We start from the raw sequence: 18,181 nt of genomic DNA on the forward strand, positions 1-18,181 counted from the left end.
AAACATACTCTACTTGCTCATTCAGTGAGAATGATTCGCATAGCATATTCTGCCTCAACTTCAAACCATTCCAGAATTAGCTACTTCCGTGAAGTTCAAGCTCAACTCAACTTCAAAACCTCAATATCAATTTGTTCATTAACATCAACATGATTTCTCTCGCATATTCCTGGTAGTACATATGAGGTAACATTCTGGTTGAAATTAAACATAATCGAAACGTACCATGCACAATCTCAACCTCATAATGACAGCGTACCATTCTCCGCCATATCGCTTGACATACATTTCAACTTCCAAATAAACAAAACAATCCCTTCGACCATAAATATTGTTGCACGCTAAAATAAACGTTCCACTGTCGCACACAACCCGACCAAAACAGAGACAAAAAAAAACGAGGAAAGGCCTCAGGCTGGCCTAAAACACCGCCCGCAAAACTCCTTCGCCCAGAACTTCGCCGGAGACACACACTGTAGGGTGCTTCCCTTACCCAAAGACCTCGTGATCTTGTTTGCAGGACACCCAACCATAGTAGGCCTGCGTTCTCGTGGGCCTGCCAATGGAAAGTTTTGCTTTCTGTGTCACTCGCGCAGCCCGGAGCTGGATGGATTTTCACGTCCGCAAGCGTCGTCTCCTCAACGTACCGAAACTTGTGCGCCCCCTCCGCGAGCGGTCCGATAGGAGCATTCTTAACAGGATGCACAGTTTCGGGTGGTGGTGGTGGCAAAAAACGGCCAAGAAGCTTTTCGCCTTTCTGTGTTGTAAAACTGCACAGCGGTGCGATCGTATCCACACGCATTTCGGAGCGGATTTCGAACGGTTCGGAGCGGGGGCAATAAACAAAATGCAGCCAAGAATTGGCAAGAATCGTTCGACTCGTTCGAGCGGCCACGAGGGGAAGGAAAGGCAAAACTCCCCGAAACCGGACTCATAAAAACATAAACATGCATCCGTTCGCTTGACGCGAGAGCCCTGTGGGCTGTTGTTGCCTTTCCGTCACAACACAACCATCACCAAACACACTAACAAAAACCGAAAATCATCACACCCGAACCGAACGACCGTGATCGATGCGCATTTATTGCCTGTTAGGGAGGGGGGGGCCAGTAGGAGTTAGGGGTTTATGCGCGGGTTTTTGCATTCCCAACACCCGATACTTGCCCGTAACGACCCTCGAAGCCTCAGTTCAATGGTGTTTTTTTAAAAGAAAACCCAACCAACAAAAAAAAATGCCGGACGAAACACCGGAAAGGTAAATTTATGTCTTATCTCACGCTTGTCGCTTATCCTTTTGCTGCAAATACCCAAACCGCAACCATTTGAGTGCCGATCGGTTGTCGTCCGAACCGAATATTCCCGAAAACAGAAATAAATACTTTTTCGAAAAAGAAAAAAAAAGCACACACACACACACACACACAACACCAAATGGACAAGTCTTTAGCTTTAAACAGGGTTGTGGGAAAATGAAGAAACAGAAACAATGCTAAGAGGAAGATGAACACCACCACCCCCCGCCGAAAAAGCGCGTTAAGAACGCGCGCGCGATCGCAACTTAACACGCGCGCAGATCGATGCGTACGCAAAACCACCCTCCCGACACGCGGGACGACAACCAGCATCCACGCTAAAGGATGTCCGGTATGTCAGGCGTAAGCGCAGCAAACAAAAATGGCTAGGGAAACGTACACAGGGGAGGAGGGGGGGGCGCACAAAAACCCAACGTGCCATACCCGAACGTGTGTGACCCGAAACGTGGGGCGACGAGCGAGCTTTTGGCGTGGCGCTCGCCAACCTCTCCAAAGAGCCCAAAAAACTCTCCGTTATAACTCACCCCCCGTTAGTTCTCCTTGGAAGAGAGAGTGAGAGAGAGAGAGTAATCCACTCCGGCCGGGTGGCTTATCTCGCCTACCCTTTCCAGCGTGCACACCCTTGCGCGTATCTGCTTCCTGTTCACACTCGCGCGCAACACAACACAACACGAACCCCGCTTGCTCTCGCCTAGGGAGGATGCGGGTTTTGAGGGGAGGAGGCAGGGGTGGTGTTGGGCTGCCCCCAAAAAAGGGGTGGACGGGTGGCACCGAGATGTCAACGCGAACCCCGGACGGACGCGAATCTTACCCGGTCCGAAAAATCCGACACCTCTCCAGGTCCCGCAAAACTACCCCCCTCCCCTCTCCACCCCTTCTTCTCATCCCCCCGCCACTAACAGGCACGCATACACACAGAGAGATACGGCGCGCTCGCGCAACCCGAACGCGGGGCGCGCGCGCGCTCGCGCACACACTACCACACGCCGGTTTGGCTGCAGCCGACGACGACGGACGACGACGAGTACCGCGGCCCGGGTGCCGCTGTGTGTGCTGAAACCTTTTTGGACGGAAGGGTTGCCAACTCTCGCGTATTAATATCGTGGCGATGCGCACGAACGGCGTCAGTCGAGTTTTGCGGCGGGTTGAATCGGTCGCGGTGTCGCGCTAGCCAGTCATTTCAAGGCATTCCAAGTCGCAGGCAGCAAAGCGAGTAGCAGCAGTAGCAAAAGCCGTCATCTGCACATTTTGCGGTGCGACAATCGACTTCCCCACCTGGGGTTGATGCCGTTGATCGTGCGGTCGATCGTCTTGCAGTCTTGGAGTGTTTCGATCGCGCACGAACTTTTAGCGTGAAGTTGGTTTTTTTTCCCCCCTGACGGTGCGAAAGACATTTAACCGTAGACAAGTGCAGGGCTGTTTTTTTTTTCAGTGGGAGTGTGAACCCCCACCCCATATACGTACAGATGTAAGTGTGCTCTGTGTTTTGTTGTTGTGTGCAGCGTGTTGTGGCTGCACGAAAAGGCACGAAGCGCTTCCCATTTGGTGCATCGCAAAAACACGTGCTTTTTACCGGCTGGCTTGGTTGGTGTTAGCTGCAGTGGAGAAGCATTTTTGCGACGCAGAAGCTTTAGCCAAAGACACTCCGTCGGTCTGCTCTGGCCCCTAAAGGAAGGTTTTCTGCAGCAAAAGAAAATCGAAAAAAAAAACACAAAAACCCGGCGCGTGTTTATTAACGGCTGCGTAAACTGAGTGAGAACGATTGGAGACAAACGTATTGTGACAAACAAACATTCGTCGCCAGTGCCGCCCAAGAGACGCGACTTTTCACGTTTAAAAACAGTAAAATTTTAACGCTTTCGATACAAGATGAGTTCTACCACACCGCCCGTCCACGTGGTGGAAGCGATACGGGCGTTCGTCGCCAAGATGGGCATCCGGGAGCCGCGTCTAACGGCGACCAGCGGTTCGCGCAACGGCGACAGCTATTCCGGTGACGTTTACCGGATCGTGATCGCGCCCGGCAGCCGGGACATCGAGGACTTTGAGAACAACAACAACAGCAACACGCACAGCAACCGAATGCACAACGGTGCGAACGGTGCAACGAAAGGGCCGTCGGTCGACGCCAACGGGAATGAGGATGAGGATGGCGACCAGCTGCATGACGCAGGGTAAGTACCCAACGCTCGAGTGCGTGTGTACCGGGGTGTGTGTGGTCAATTGTTAGAAAAAAAACACCTGCGGAATGGGACACTGTTTCGCTGCAATGCTGGCGTTTCGTTAGATAAGTGGCACCGACGGAACGATTTCGGGTCCAAGCTGTGTGGTGTGGTTCGATTTTTTGATTGCAATATCTCCCAAAACCATCTTATCAACTGTACGCTCCAGTCATGTGTTTTCTACTATCGTTCCGAAAAAAATGCACCGAACAGGCAAAGTGATTGGCAAAAGTGTATATGGCGAGTTCGTTCGAAAAAGCGGGGGAAGAAAAGAAAAGAAAACGCTGCGCAGTCTCCGTTTTTTGGGGGAAGATTTACTTAAACATCGCCTGCAAACGAGCGCAAAACAAACACAAACGTCGTGCAATGGTGCAATGTGGTTTTGTTTGCGCTGCCACCGTGGAACCAAGCATACCCAGGGTCACCAATGCAAATGAAGCTCGCCTCTGCAAACTGGCGCGCTTGATGGAGGCGCACAGTGGATTGTAGCGGGTGCCGTTCGGCCAGCCCGGCCAGTCGAACCGGATGCAGCTGATCTAATGCACCGCGTGTGTGTGTGTGTGTGCGCGGGCCAGCATAGATGCGTAGTTTGTTTGACAATGGTCATTGTCTATGGACGGACAGCCTAAGACGCAACCGCTGCCCGTTGTCCACCCGGGTGTCATCTCGCCCGGCCGGCGCGGTGATCATCGTGCTGCTGCGGAGATCGATTGACCCACATTGTCTGGCGTGACTTTGAACTACATTTAAGGCGCGGGCCGCATAGATTGTCTCTTCCTCTTCATCTTCCACCCCCTCCCCCCGCTCGTGTGCGATTCGCTCGAGCGAAGAACGCGAAATTCTAACTCAATTGACGCGCTTATAGGCGACGTGACGGTGCGCCACGGACGCGTTGTTCTATTAGGAAATGTGCAAAATTTATGTTCACCAGCACACACACACACACACCCCTATGGGTGGTTTCAGGTTCAGGTTCGGTAGCCATATCCCAAGCAGCCTTTTTGTCCGTAAAAAGTCATCAAAAATCATTCATTCATGCCGATCAGACGATCGCCAAAAACTCGATTTTTTCGCCACTGGTTGCGAACGTTAGCGAAAGCCAATCCAATTTTCTTGCTGCGAATTTCATTCTACCGCAGCCCGAACAACTCCCCCCCCAACCCTCCACTCCAAAGGATTTTGGACCGTCCGTGGACCGTAGGAATGTTGGGTTCACACCGAAAACCGTACGACGTAATTTGCACACACATTTCCTTTTCTTCACCGAAATATTGCTCGCCAAAGGCTCAGCTCACCCCCATCCGGTGACCCAAAGCCCGGAGCCTGCGTGTGTATGTGTGTGTGTGTGTGTGTGTTGTTTGCTGCAAGCTCAATTCCAAAACTGCCAGCCGGACGAAGCGGCGCCGCCAGAACGGCAAGACGGACGGCTTATTAAAATACGCAAAACATAACATCCAGCCTGTGTGTGTGTGTGTGTGTGTGTTTTTGTGTTCTTTTTTTCTGTTGTTTTGGACGGTAAAACACCCCCTCCCCCCTCCCCCCCCCATTCCCACCCGTCTGCAAAGGTGTTGCAAGTGGGGAGAGGTGAGGACGGGATCGACAGTGGGCCAAAAACCTGTTTTTGTGATTTTCCCTTTCGTTCCATTCAACTCGGCCCCATATGCGTGTTTGGTTCTCGCGAGAACTCATACACAAACTTCCCCCCTCCCTTTCTTCCCCTTCTTCCCTTCCATCCATCCATCGTCCAACAGGGTAGAACCACCTGGGAGCTGGACGTATTTCGCGCACGTTTCTAACAAACAGGGCGCACCACCCCGTAATTCTTGGCCCCGAAGCTTTCCGTCCCATTACAGTGTGTGCCGTGTTGGTGGTGGCCGCTTTTGGTCCGTTTGTTATTTTTAATGGTCAGCTCGTACCGGTCCCATTCCCGCCCTCGTATCCCATGCCGCGTGAGCCGGAAAGCGTCAGCCCCATTCTTCTTCGCGTCTATTGCCATTCCACCGCGTGTTTGCGGCGTGATCGTTATCGGTGGTCGACTCGATCGTACGCGACCGTTTCGCAAATACTGACCTTCATTTTGCTGCCTACCCTGCCGCCCTGCCGGGGTGGTTGGGAAGGAATTTGAAGAATGTGTGGACTTCTTCCCGAAATGAGTGGTCGGGGGAAAACGAACAAAAAGAAGGAAAAAAGAAACCACAAAAGCTCCTGTTCTCGTTCTTACTTTTCGTGCGAGCTTTCGGCTCGGATGTTTCGAAGCGTAGCTTTTGATTCTAAACCCAATTCGGTGGAATGTTTGTCTCGCACCTCGTTTTTGCCACCCACAGGGGGGGGGGGGGTTTCTCTCGAAGAAACCTCGCAATGTACGCGATGATTGATGATCGTACCGCGCACACGTGTGATGGATGGGATTGATTTCTGATTGGTACAAGACAACCCAAACACACCAGATCAGAGGCGCCACTTATTAACGCCCCGTCACATTTCAACGCGTTCGCGCTAGAATTTGCGAATTAGGTGGATGAGGTGAGGTGGTGGGCTCTCCGTGCCCTTATAAGGAGCGGTCAGTCTCCGATTGTCCGGGACGCACTCCGCTTGGGCGCAATTCCGCGACCAAGCAATGTTCCGCGACCGGTGTGGTTCCGAAATTTTCTGAACGATCGCATGGCGGTTTCGCTTTCAATGCCGCGCCGTCCAGAGGCCGTTGAACGCGGCAGCGATGCTAATCTACTGCCCGCGGGTAGGGAGTTAGTCCGTGCTGGCGGTTGAGTGGGAGAAACGAGCAAAACACTAAACAACAACATCAACATTAGCATCACGAGCGGTTTTCTGCCGTCGCAGCGCGTACAATATCAATCGATCTGTTGTTGTTTGAAACAGTTCGAACCCGGGTAGGGGGGAGAGTTGCTCGAAAAAGGGTAATTGACTTGGGTTGAGACAATGTAAATACGATATTCGCTAGTGGTTTTCAAAATTGGAAAATTCGGTCCATTGAGCTCGAAAAGAAAATGAATGATGTATTTTTTGGAATTGCCTTAGTCTATTCAGTCTGACAATTTGATTCAGGATCAGGAGATCTAGGATTTGAAAGCATCTTTAAACTAAATGTATGATTTTTAATTTCTATTACAAAGATCCATGAATTCCAAGGCTTTTAATAATTTCTAAAGAATTTTCAAACATTCAAGAACTATTATTCGTTAGAGAATTCATAAAACCTTGGAAATTGACCTTTTTTATCCATGGAAATCTCAAGAAATTCTTAAACTTCCAAGGATTTTTGAATTAGTGCAGTTTTGTTTTCACTAGCTAATCAGCCCGGTTACAGGGCTATGCAACAGAATTCCGTTGTGTGCGTAAACTCAAAGATGTGTAAAAAGAGATCTTCATCCCAATTGGTGGACGTTGATTTTATTTCATTTAGTTTAATAATTTGTCAAACTTCACATCTTTGGGGCGGCAAAATCTGTTTGAATATCTTGTGAAGAATCCTGCTAGAAAACGCGTGAATATTAAGGACAACTATTAACAACATTCTCAAATTGCGCGTCTGTTGACGTCGATACGTGTAAAAATCTTCCATTTGGTAAAATCATAGTATACATAGAAAAATAAATTGTTGGCGAGGGAATCATAGAAGGCGTTGAAAGAAAGGAGTTTAAAGAAGAGATGTGAAATCAAAACGCTCCACTCAAAAAAATGATCCATGGGTGTTGGAAATAATGTTACCATGGAAACGTTATGCGTCGCCTCCAACTAAAGTTTGTATAGCGATTCTTTAAGAGACGACTCTTGAATCGAATGACTCAATACTGAAGACTCTTCTCAAAAGGATTCATTAGGTGCAACGCTAATACTCTATTCTGCCAAAATCTCGATTGGTAAAAGCTCTCCATTCCGTTCATCCGCCAGGTCATTTCGTGGCAAAGCGATGGCTGTGGCCCACATACGGCATCGGTGCCATCGTGGTAAAAATGTTTTAAAAACCACGAAACAAAATATGTTATTAATTAATCGTGCAACCAAACAAATCGCGCAACGCGGTCAGTTGGTCAATCGCCGCAGAATTGTTTCCAATTCGGCCGCCCTACCTCAATGGGCGGCTGAGGTTGAGGCAACAGGTGGCGTCACATTTTAGGCGTCTCAAAAAATTCTATCACCTCGCAGTGGGCCCTTCCTGCCCTGTGGTGCTCTTTCTCTCTCTCTGTACGATGAACTCGTACGATCGATCCAAGCGACTCGATCGCATCGGCATCGTCACAAAAATAAGAGCCGCCCGACGATTCGGTTCTCTTGCAGCTGAGACCGCAGTGTCAAACCCCGGGGCGTGCATCTTTGCGCTCCGTACGCTGCTGAGGTCAGCAAAATGCTGGGAGCAGCAGACAGCAAGAAGAATGAAAAAAAAAACAAACGTTAAACACCCCGTTGCAGACATGATCTTCTTTCCGTTGGCATGATGAACCGGTGCTGGTTTAATGGTCGCAATCGTCCGAAGTAGCGCAATTTGCAGATGTTTGCTTTTTCCCACAATTATCACCGTCTGTGGTGTGTGGTTCTTCGAAATCTTGGCCCCCGGGGGAAAGGGATGAAATGGAAGAACGGGACGGATACGGATCCTGTCCGGAACCTCCTCTTGTAGATGCCTGATACTTTCACCCGAAACCTCCAGGAAGGCTCTCCTGACAGCGAGTTCCTGTGTGTTGGGAGATGAGCACCTCTCACAACCCCACAGCAAGCCACAGTCGATCGAACAGCGTGGCGGTGTAGGACGGGCGAAACGAACAAAAAGCAAAAAATCGGTCGACGTTGACAAAATCCTTTTGCGCAAAAAAAACACGCAAACCATCTCCAGTTTCCAGCGCTTCCTTCCCGTGGCAAACAACGGTCCGGCCATTGACCGCGATCGTCTCGGGCGGGTTCAATCCGTGCCGTGATGGGGGGTGGGGGTTTCAGCTTTCGAAGTTTTGTGCGACGCGATCAAGCACGCGCCCAACACCGTTAACCGGTGTGCCCTTTTTGTTGCGTTATTTGCCTTGCGACCCAGTCCCAGGCTCAACGTTTTTTTTTTATATGCGCCCCACAGTTGTGTGCGTACACAACGCTGGTCGCAGCGTCCTCTCGGCGTTGTCGATGTGTGTTTCGCTGATTAACTACATCTGTTGAACCGGGGCGGGTTTCATCCAGCGCCGTACCGTAGGTCAGTGCTGATTTTCGTACAGTGGATCACCCCCCCATGGAACCACCCCTAAAACAACTGTGCACTGTGGCAAAGAAGAACTTAAACGATGTGGTAAGTGGCAAATGGTGGTGAAGAACCCGGGGGGGAGAGGGAGGGGTGGGGTAGCAAATAAAGCAAACAAAATCGGCATCAACACGGCCGCTTTATCACAACGTCACGCGTCCCACCTCGTTCTCATTTCCACCCCCTCCATTTGCCTCCCCTAACCGCCCTTCAGCGCTCCGCCACTTTAAAGTGTGTAATTGCTTTTTTTTTTGTTGTTGTTGTTGGTGTGCGATCGTGTGTGTGCTTTCAGTTCGCTTCAGTCCGCCTGAACGCAATGACAGGCGACTCTCGTAATGGTGTCAAATTTCGAACCTGTCATCAATTTTGGCACTATTGAACGGATGGGAAAAGAACCCAGTTTCCTTTCCCATTTCGGCGCACACAAATTGCCCCCCGTGGCCCCCTGCGTGGGGCGAGGGTGGGGTGTGGTTTAGCACGTGTCGACTCATTCGCTCCCTGTCCCCCTGTGTCACTTCTTTCCTCTCCGCCACCAGAGTTGTGGCTCGAATGGTTCGTTCTTACGATTCAAGTGCCTGCCGGAAACTCGGTGTTTTGTGGGAAGGAAGGGAAACGGGGGTGAGATCCTCCCCCCCCTTTTGGGGGTTGTTTCTTTACCACCACCCTTGGCTTGGTGTTATGTTACGAAATTCCGGTGTGCGTGTGTCCACTTAATACATCCTTCTTCCTTTTTAGCAAACTGGTTACGTTACACGAGCCGTGGGGCGGGATTGCTGATTTTGTAACAAAAACAAAAGGCCAACAAACTGTTTATGTGTCTGTTTTGTGTGTGTGTGTCTGTTTTTTTTTGTTTAATGAATTTTAGGCGATCTTTCAATTTTTACGATCACAACATTAAATATGACGTTCGGTGTAAAAACACTACTACTCCGCCGGTGGGCGAAGAAAACGCGTAAAGTATTATGTGGTAAAAGAAAGTTTCCTTGCTACCGTTAACTTTCTTTGTTAAAATAATAATATATGTGTATGATTGTATATGCATACAAAAGCCAATAAATATAATCCGTGTATTTCGGTTCCCCCAAACCCGAGAAGATCGGTGAAAGGGGTTCGTCGCCTTTACACCGACCGTGATTGTGTACAGGCGTGTACGGTGTACCAGTACACCGAATTGTAAGCCGTGTGTTCATATAGCGAGGTCGCCCAAAATAATCATTTATGTAAAAAAGAGCAACAATTTAGCAGCAGGGCAAAAACAAAACAAAATAAATAAGAAAATATTCACCGGCACTGTGTGGCTGCAACACGCAGCAGAGCGCATAATACCTGATCGTACTGGAAACTGACCACGAACAATCTGTGGCACCACTCACTCACTCCACACACGCACGTGAACCACGCGTTCGCACACAGATGGGCCTCGGTTGGCCTCAGCTGTCCCTTTCCCAAATTTTCGATGCCGCGGCCCTCCCCCGGTTCGCCGTTTGTCGTCATCGCGTCGTCGTCCATGGGTGCCCCCACGATGCAATTTACGATTCGTGCCGAAATTGCGTACGTGAGATCACTGACCTCTCTCTCTCTGTGTGTGGGGCTGTTGCCTTGTGGGTGCCCAGGGGATGTAGTAAGGGCGCAACCTGCGATGCCAGTTCCAGTGTGGGGGCCATTCCTTGCCTTTCCAATTCAGACGATCGCTGCACTTCTGAACGGGATAGTGTACCATACGGTACCCGTGTACGCGGTGAGCGGCCGATGGAGCGACAGAGGGGAAAGGTGTTTCACTAAATTTTTATCCAAATTATGATTGGATCGGTTGGTGTGAAGGACCGATATGGGCTATGTTTCAACAATGTTTCTTGCGCGGTGATGAAATTTCCCAAAAGGCAAAAGTAATGTCTTAAGAGAATTCTTGCAGTTCGACAAGCGAAGGTAGTCGCAAGAGAGCCGTCCATTTTAAAATTTTAGTTATGATGTACTATATAGGAACTTTGTTAATACGGGCAGCTAATAAGCGAATTTTCAAATTATTTGGGCTGCCTGAAAATTACAGCTTAACAAATTATGGTCTTGGGAAAGCCCTGGGACTTACTGTGTTGCTGAGATTTGGTTTATTTGTCAAATCTGGGCTCACGCCTCTTATGTTCGGCAGATAATTTCAATTAATTGGAATAAATCATGGATTTTTCAACACTATCAGTTGATTTTATTTGACGTTTTTTGAAACGTCTGTTTACTTGTCATTCTGACAGAAAAACGATTGTCCCAAACGAATCGGAACCGGACAACTTTGATTCCAAATTTCAGATGGGTTTAATATGTCAAATGCGATGTGACAGAAAATGTTTCATTTAATAAGCTCATTAATTGTAAAACTAATGATGGAAAATAATTAAGGCTTTCAATGACAAATCGATACAAATTGCTCATTTTAAACCAAAATTTGCTAATTTTTTATTTAATTTCATCGCAACATTAAATGACATAATAAAACCAAAATTTTGTGCTTTTTATAAACTCATTGAAAACACACAAATTTCTATTATCCGTGCTGTCCGATCGTGCTGGATACGATCCAATTTAAATCGGCACTAATATACCGGAGGCACTCAAAAGTTAAATAGTTTTAGGGAACATTGCCACAACACGTGGACTCAAAGCGGTAGAAATTTGCCATGCAAAAGTGACACGCGCCATTCACGCACGTACTCCACAATTCTACGCACGGCATTCGGTTGCCGAGCGCGTTCCAATATATATGCAAGGTGTCTGTCGATATACATCGATAAGCTCTGGACGCACTTTCGCCCCAAAACAAACACACACACGCACGCACGGCCGGTTTATGCAAGGGTAGCCCCCGAATTTGTGCTCAGCTGGAAGGAAATGCGTAATGAGCTGCGTGAGTAAAATGTGCCAATGGGAAAGACAGGGACCGTCGCAAAAGAGTAAAGAGGGAGCGAGAGAGAGAGAGCACGAGAGAGCGAAATTTAAATTAAAAAAAATCAAAAACAACGGCTTAAAACAAAACAGACACTCACTCACACACACGCTCACGAATGCGTCCCTTTAAATGCCTTCCATTTTCCTTCGCAAATGATGATGGTGGCGACGACAGGAAGGAAACAATCATTGCACGTTTTGTCACTAATAAGACGCACAAACGCTGCTCAATAAGAAGCTCTTGCATAATCGGCAAACAATGTGCAAAATGGGAGAAGAAAACACAAACAAAACAACAGCGAAAAAAAAGCCAAGGGGTGAGGGGAGGGGGTGTACGCCGGTCACAGGGGGTCAGCAATTTTGCACTGAAGGTTTTTATTTACGGTCGTTGTTGTTATTGTGTGTGTGTTTTTTTTTTAATTCCGTTTGTTTGTTTTTGTTTCCGTTGTGCGAGCTTTTTCGCTACGGGCCCCTAAGGAAAACGTGCTGAGGCACATTTTCTTTGTCCCGTGCGTGCACACGTGCAAACACACATGTGCTCGGTTGAGGGGGAGGGGGATGTCACCCCAAAAAAACAAAAAAAAAAGCTGTGCGCAAAATGAAGTGAAGGAAACCTCTGCACCTTTCTCCCTCGACCCTTGTCCGCTTTTTGCAAGCACCGCGTGCCTCTTGGTGGAAGTGGCCCAAACGCAACGCAAACGTAACCGTTAGTAATCGGTATGTAAACAGAATGTGTCAGGGCTCCGTCGGCAGCTTTTCCGTAGTTTTTCACACCTCCTCGAATTGTGGATTGATTTAGGTTGCGGGAGAAAGACAAAGCGAGAGCGCGAGATTGCGATAGTCCAGGTTTGCTGTGAAGCTGGGATCTCGGTACGAATCGCAAGGAATACCGGCGGGTGGACCGAAGTTGACGCCACAATTGCTTGCGCCACCCCATTTCGCCGTGTTGCTGCTGAGCGTGACAAGTTTCACCAATTATGTCAGCCCTTTTAACGCTTATGGGACGTGTGTGAGAGGGTTGTGTCCGCTTGGGTGTTATGAGCCGTGTGTCTTACACCGGGCATCTGCGAAAGGTGCTAATGGTTATGAACTGTCCGCCTCACCTGTGTCCCGTGCGTGTGAGGAGAGTGTGCTGTCTTTAAGATGCCTCTTCTGTTCCGTTGGCGTTGTTTGAAGGGTGGCACTATTCGCGAAAACAAACAGTGTTTCTATTTGAGGTGTTTTTTCGTTTAATGTGGTTGATGCACGATGATTATTGATGCAGTACTCCAGTGCCATCACTGAGAAAACTCAACTGTGTGGTGTAGTGCGGGGAAAGTGTTTGGAAAATTTTGTAAAAAAGCAATATGAAAAGAGTTCTCCAAAGGAACGCTTTGAAATGCTAATTTTGTAACCCAAAAAACTCCATTAACCCACAGCCATTACAATCTTCCATTGTGAGCTGTTCTACGCTTGATGGCCGAAAGCAACGCGCAATGATTATGAGCCGCAGTGTAACACATAATGTTTTACTACTATTGGAGTGTGATTGTGATGAGTTTTCAAAGTACTCATTAAACCCTCAATAAAAATCAACTAAACCCGGTTTATGGTACCGAGCCTCGTAAAGTTAGCCCGACAACCTTGTCCGTTACCATAGTGATGCCGTCACGTTGAGGTAGTTCAGTTTAGAAGGTTTCTCCACATGATTGGATATGCAGTTAGTGGAAGCAGCACATGATTTGAAACTAATTTTTAATTTTCTATTTATTGTCCTAGTCAATCGGGGGAAGTTTTATGGGTCACTAATGATTTGCCTCCGTAACCAAATGGGATATGAACTCCTGAACTTTGAAAATCACTCACATCTTTTTACTGCCTGCGAGGGGGTACAAAGTGCGAATAAAATAATAAAGACTTTCGGATATTCATGGCTTTTTGTCCATGAATATAAGCAGATAATTGTTCATTAAGGGGTTTTTAATTTTTAACTGTTATATTTATTGATTGATTGCTGCTGATTAGTCTTGGGTCTCGAAGTAATTTCGTGACAACTAAAGCGAGATTTTTAATTTTGCTGACAAAGTTTTGAGTGCTGGTGGTAAGAGGCCATTTCTGAACAGTTTTCAAGTTAAAATAGGTTGTTTTGAGGATGATCTGGAGAGCCTTCTTAATTTCTGGAACACCAGAGACGAAAGAATTCTTCAGGAATTCAAAATCTCTTAAAGCTATAAAAATTGGAACTTGAAATTGAATCTGATTCTTTGTAAGGAATCAATGTCATTTTGAACAAGTTCTGGATTATCTGGATCTGAATCAACCTCAACACATTCCACTTGATCTCGAAAAGAACCAGTAGAAGTAGAAGTACCAGTACCAGAAGTATCAGTAGAAATCCAGTTCCAGATATAGATTGTAATGACCTGGTCAATATACCTAAGAGCCTGTATTGCAGAATTATTAATTTCAATTCTAATCCAAACCAAACATGTTTCAATCGACTAATCCACTCCAACCCACGTTGTTTTTATTGCAGGCTTGTGTTTACCGAGGTGCCGAAGCCGATCAGCGTCATCGCGAAGGTAGCGCCAACGACCAGTTTGCGCCGTTCGCTGTACAACAGCTCCGCACACTTCCAGCGGGAAAAATACGTGTTCGATGTGGTGCTTCCGATGTTTGCGCGTTTCCAGCAGGCGCGCGGTATGCGCACGGCCAAAAGCTTCACACACTACCCGAGCGTGATCGTGTCCGAGTGCTGCGAGGGCTTCGAGTACATACTGCAGCGCGATCTGACGGCGCAGGGCTATCGCAACTTCCCGCGCACGGAACCGCTCGCGTACGAGGACGTGCTGCTGGTACTGACCCATCTGGCCCAGTTCCATGCGATCTCGTTCGCGATGCAGCAGCAGGCACCGGACGCGTACGCGCAGATTGTGGGCCAGCTGCAGGAGACGATCTTTGTGCCGCCGCTGCACAGCTCGTTCGTGGACTTTCTGCAGCGCAAGGTGGATTATGCGATCGAGACGCTGCAGCGCAACCCGGAGACGGGCGATGGGGCGGTGGCCGAACGGTTGTGCCGGTTTCGGGACGAGTACGGGCAGGCGATGGTGGACTGCGTGCAGAACCGGGACGATACCGTCATCTGCCACGGGGACTGCTGGATCAGCAACATCCTTTACCGACCGATGGTAAGCGACCGTTGCGTCGGATGTGGAGCCGCCGGTAGAGCGCTGCTTCGCTTCGGTATTATATTCTTGCCTTCGAACTCTCCTCTCTCCCATACAGCCGACGCAGCGTAACGGTACCGACGATGGACACAACAACAATGGCTTCACCAACCACCAGCATCACCACCATCCGGCCGCCAAAGAGCTCAAGTTTCTCGACTGGCAGGTCGCACGTTGTGCCACGCCCGCCATCGATCTGTCCTACTTCATCTTCTGCTGCACGGACAGCGAGCTGCGCGAACGTTTGCCCGAGCTGCTGCGCAAGTACCACAGCGCGCTGATACGCCGCATCGACGAGCTGGGCACGGTAAATGGGCGCGAGCTGTTCCCGTTCGAGCGGCTCCAGATGCACATGAAGAAGTACGCCCGGTTCGGTTTCGGTAAGTCCCCGCACAGCGCCTCGTTAGCCAAAATCGCCAATGCTAATTAATCCCTTTATTTACAGGCATGGCACTGATGACGCTCCATTCAACCTGCTGCGTGGAAAAGGACCTGCCGAATGTGTCGGCCGCACTCGAAACAACCGAACTGGTCGACATCGATGAGCTCGCGAAGGACATGCTGTACAATCCGGCGTACATCAAGCGAATGTCGGGCGTTTGCCGGGATATGGTGCGGTTCGGGTACCTGTAGAGCGGTCTGGCCGAGGCTGGCCATATTGTGCCAAACAGTTGCGCAAAGGGAAGAAAAATCACCAAACAATGTGGAAAGGACGCGGTTTTTCCTTTTTTCGCAACAGATGCGCTTCGAAGCCGGCGCACATTTGAACAGTGTCAGCTGTTCAACTGCCTCCCGCTGAATGGACATTCATTCGCGGGTCCCATCTAGGGATAGTTAAGGTAGTACTTAAGTGTAATCGTAACCCATTCACGTGTTTATCCTATGCAGTATTCCGAGGGCGCTTCGACGTGCGCCAGTGTTGCGACCAGAGCAAAACAAACCAGAAAACATTAACCAAGCCGCAACAGTATTCGGCATCATGATAGGCGGCCCCACACGGAAAGGGGTGCTGCATTTTTCCGGTCCAGGTCAGGAACACCCCCCTTTTTCTGCCAGTAGACGTATGCGGAACACACAAAAAAGAAGCTAAGCTAAGTTACCAGTAGGCAAGGCGCGCAACTAAAACTAAACATTACGAATCGTAATTGAAATTATTTCACAATCATCACATTTTAGTGATTGGCACAAAGATATTAGGCAGCGTTTAGCAGTAAGAAACCGCCAGCCGGTGCCGTTTCGTTTTAATACGTATGTGTGTTTGTGTGTATGTGCGTGTATGTGTGTGTGTGAGTGCATGTATGTATGTGGTTACAGGTTTCCCGTTTGTTGTGTTGCCCCAAACTCGACTCCACCCAAAGCATGGGGTAGGAGGTACATGGGGGTGAGCGAGCGGGGAAGAGGGTGGAAGGTTGTTTTTTATTTTTGTTTTATTCTAACGGATGTCACTTCCCACACGACAAAACTGCCCCCGTGGACAGTGGAGTGAAGTGGACACAAACACAAAGGACTTCAATGCTGCACACTCAACAATCCGCCACATTTCAAATCAAACTGTCAAAAAAACAAAATGACCGCACATCAGCCGTGTTCAAAATTCCAAAAAACAAAAAAAAAAAACAAACGCATTTTGCACAAACATGTGACGTTCCTTCAAGTATAGCTTTACAATCTGGGGAAAAACTTTTCTTTTTATAGATATATTTATTCACAAAGAAAAACAAACAAGCAAAAAAGGCACAACTCAGGTAGTTTGTAGTGGTAAATCGTTAAATTTGAATACTTAGGAACGCGGGGTACGCACGTTACGAATCGTCTCGCAATGAAAGTAGCTGCTTATGTAATAGAAATATTAATAAAACCCTATACACTACGTACAACAGCACCGTATTTGTTTGCCGGGTGCTAGAACGCCATTCTAATCCGGTTCTTTTGCTATCCGCGACGATGATAAGTTATGCATACGGATAGGACGATTATACCATCCGAAACTGTTTCTTTTTGAGGCTTTTTAACTAGAAAAGGCTGCCATATTTATTGAGGAATTATTAGACCTATTTTGTCACTGCAAAGTTCATCCAAAAATTGGCAGAGTCTCGCAACTGTGGACTCTTGATGTAGAATGAGAAATCAAGCGTTTTTGCCATTTTATTTACAATTTGCACAAGGTTTTCTGATGCTCAGAGCACATTTGTTAACACATGTAAGCAAAGTTATTGTAAAAATTATCAAATTAAAAATAATTTTAGTCCTTGCGTCAAGCGGCGAAAATCTGACGCAAACAACGGTTAAAGCTATGAAGCATTTTTAAGCTTGCTATAAAATTCATATTATGGCTCAACATGCTACAAAAAGTAGGTGCTTTTTTATGGCGACAATACAGGCAGTCCCCAAGATACGCTATTATAGCGGACCGCTATAACTCGGGAAAAATCCGCGTAACTCGAATTTCCGCGTAAGTCGAATTGCAAATTGCACCAGACAATTTCGTTTATACCTCAAAGTCAAAGAGTCGACCTCCTTCTCTGCATTTAATTTATGCAACGAATCTGGCAATTTTTAGAAATATTACATTAAAATAAGTTAAAAACAAATGTTTTATGTGACAGAGAAGGTAGTTTCGACCAATTTTTCACCAATTTGGCTTAAATTTTGTGCTATAAACAAGCTCAGCTGTCAAACTTCCAAAAACCGCGTATCTCCGAATCCGCGTATAAGAGGAACCGCGTATCTCGGGGACAGCCTGTAATTCAAAAATCGACCAACCCCTCTCAACGGCCGGTGGTTGTGGCGGTTTAAGCATTAAATTACAAAACATGGAACATTAAACAAAAGAATTTTACCAACAGTAAAATTTTGTGTGCAATTTTATGCGTTTTTTTCCGGCATGTTTTGTCAGAATCTTTAATTAATCTTCCGCGTATGATTTTATTGTGATATTTTAAATTGTTTGGTACAAGTTCAAGTACAAGTTCATCTATTTGTTGTTAATTAGAGAATAGTAATAATTAACTAAAAGTTACGTTTTTACAACGATTCTATGAGTATGAGTATGAGGGTACACTATACTCTCTCTCACTACCTTTCATGACTACTCTCGCGTTCCACGAAAAATCACATCTCCTGGCCATTATGGTGTTAGTGTTGGTGAAAGAGCGTATAGTACGAAGGGGAACGACCAAACAGCCGGGCCATTTGGTCGGAGAGACTTCGCGTGTTGACCACAATCTCTTTCTTGGTCGCACCGTCGTAGCAAGTGGTAGCGCG

General features: G+C 47.6%; 1 protein-coding gene across 1 annotated transcript; it reads left to right on the forward strand.

The window, feature by feature from the left end:
- The first annotated feature begins 2,769 nt into the window (after positions 1–2,769).
- LOC128299701 (uncharacterized) lies at positions 2,770–16,788 on the forward strand. The gene is made up of 4 exons (XM_053035735.1): positions 2,770–3,487; positions 14,227–14,878; positions 14,976–15,297; positions 15,363–16,788. Exons 1-4 carry the CDS (start codon positions 3,183–3,185, stop codon positions 15,548–15,550), a joined length of 1,467 nt encoding a protein of 488 aa, XP_052891695.1. The 5' UTR covers positions 2,770–3,182; the 3' UTR covers positions 15,551–16,788.
- Positions 16,789–18,181: the final 1,393 nt, after the last annotated feature.

This window comes from Anopheles moucheti, chromosome 2 (assembly GCF_943734755.1).
Source record: "Anopheles moucheti chromosome 2, idAnoMoucSN_F20_07, whole genome shotgun sequence".
In the NCBI taxonomy this organism is placed as follows: Eukaryota; Metazoa; Arthropoda; class Insecta; order Diptera; family Culicidae; genus Anopheles; species Anopheles moucheti.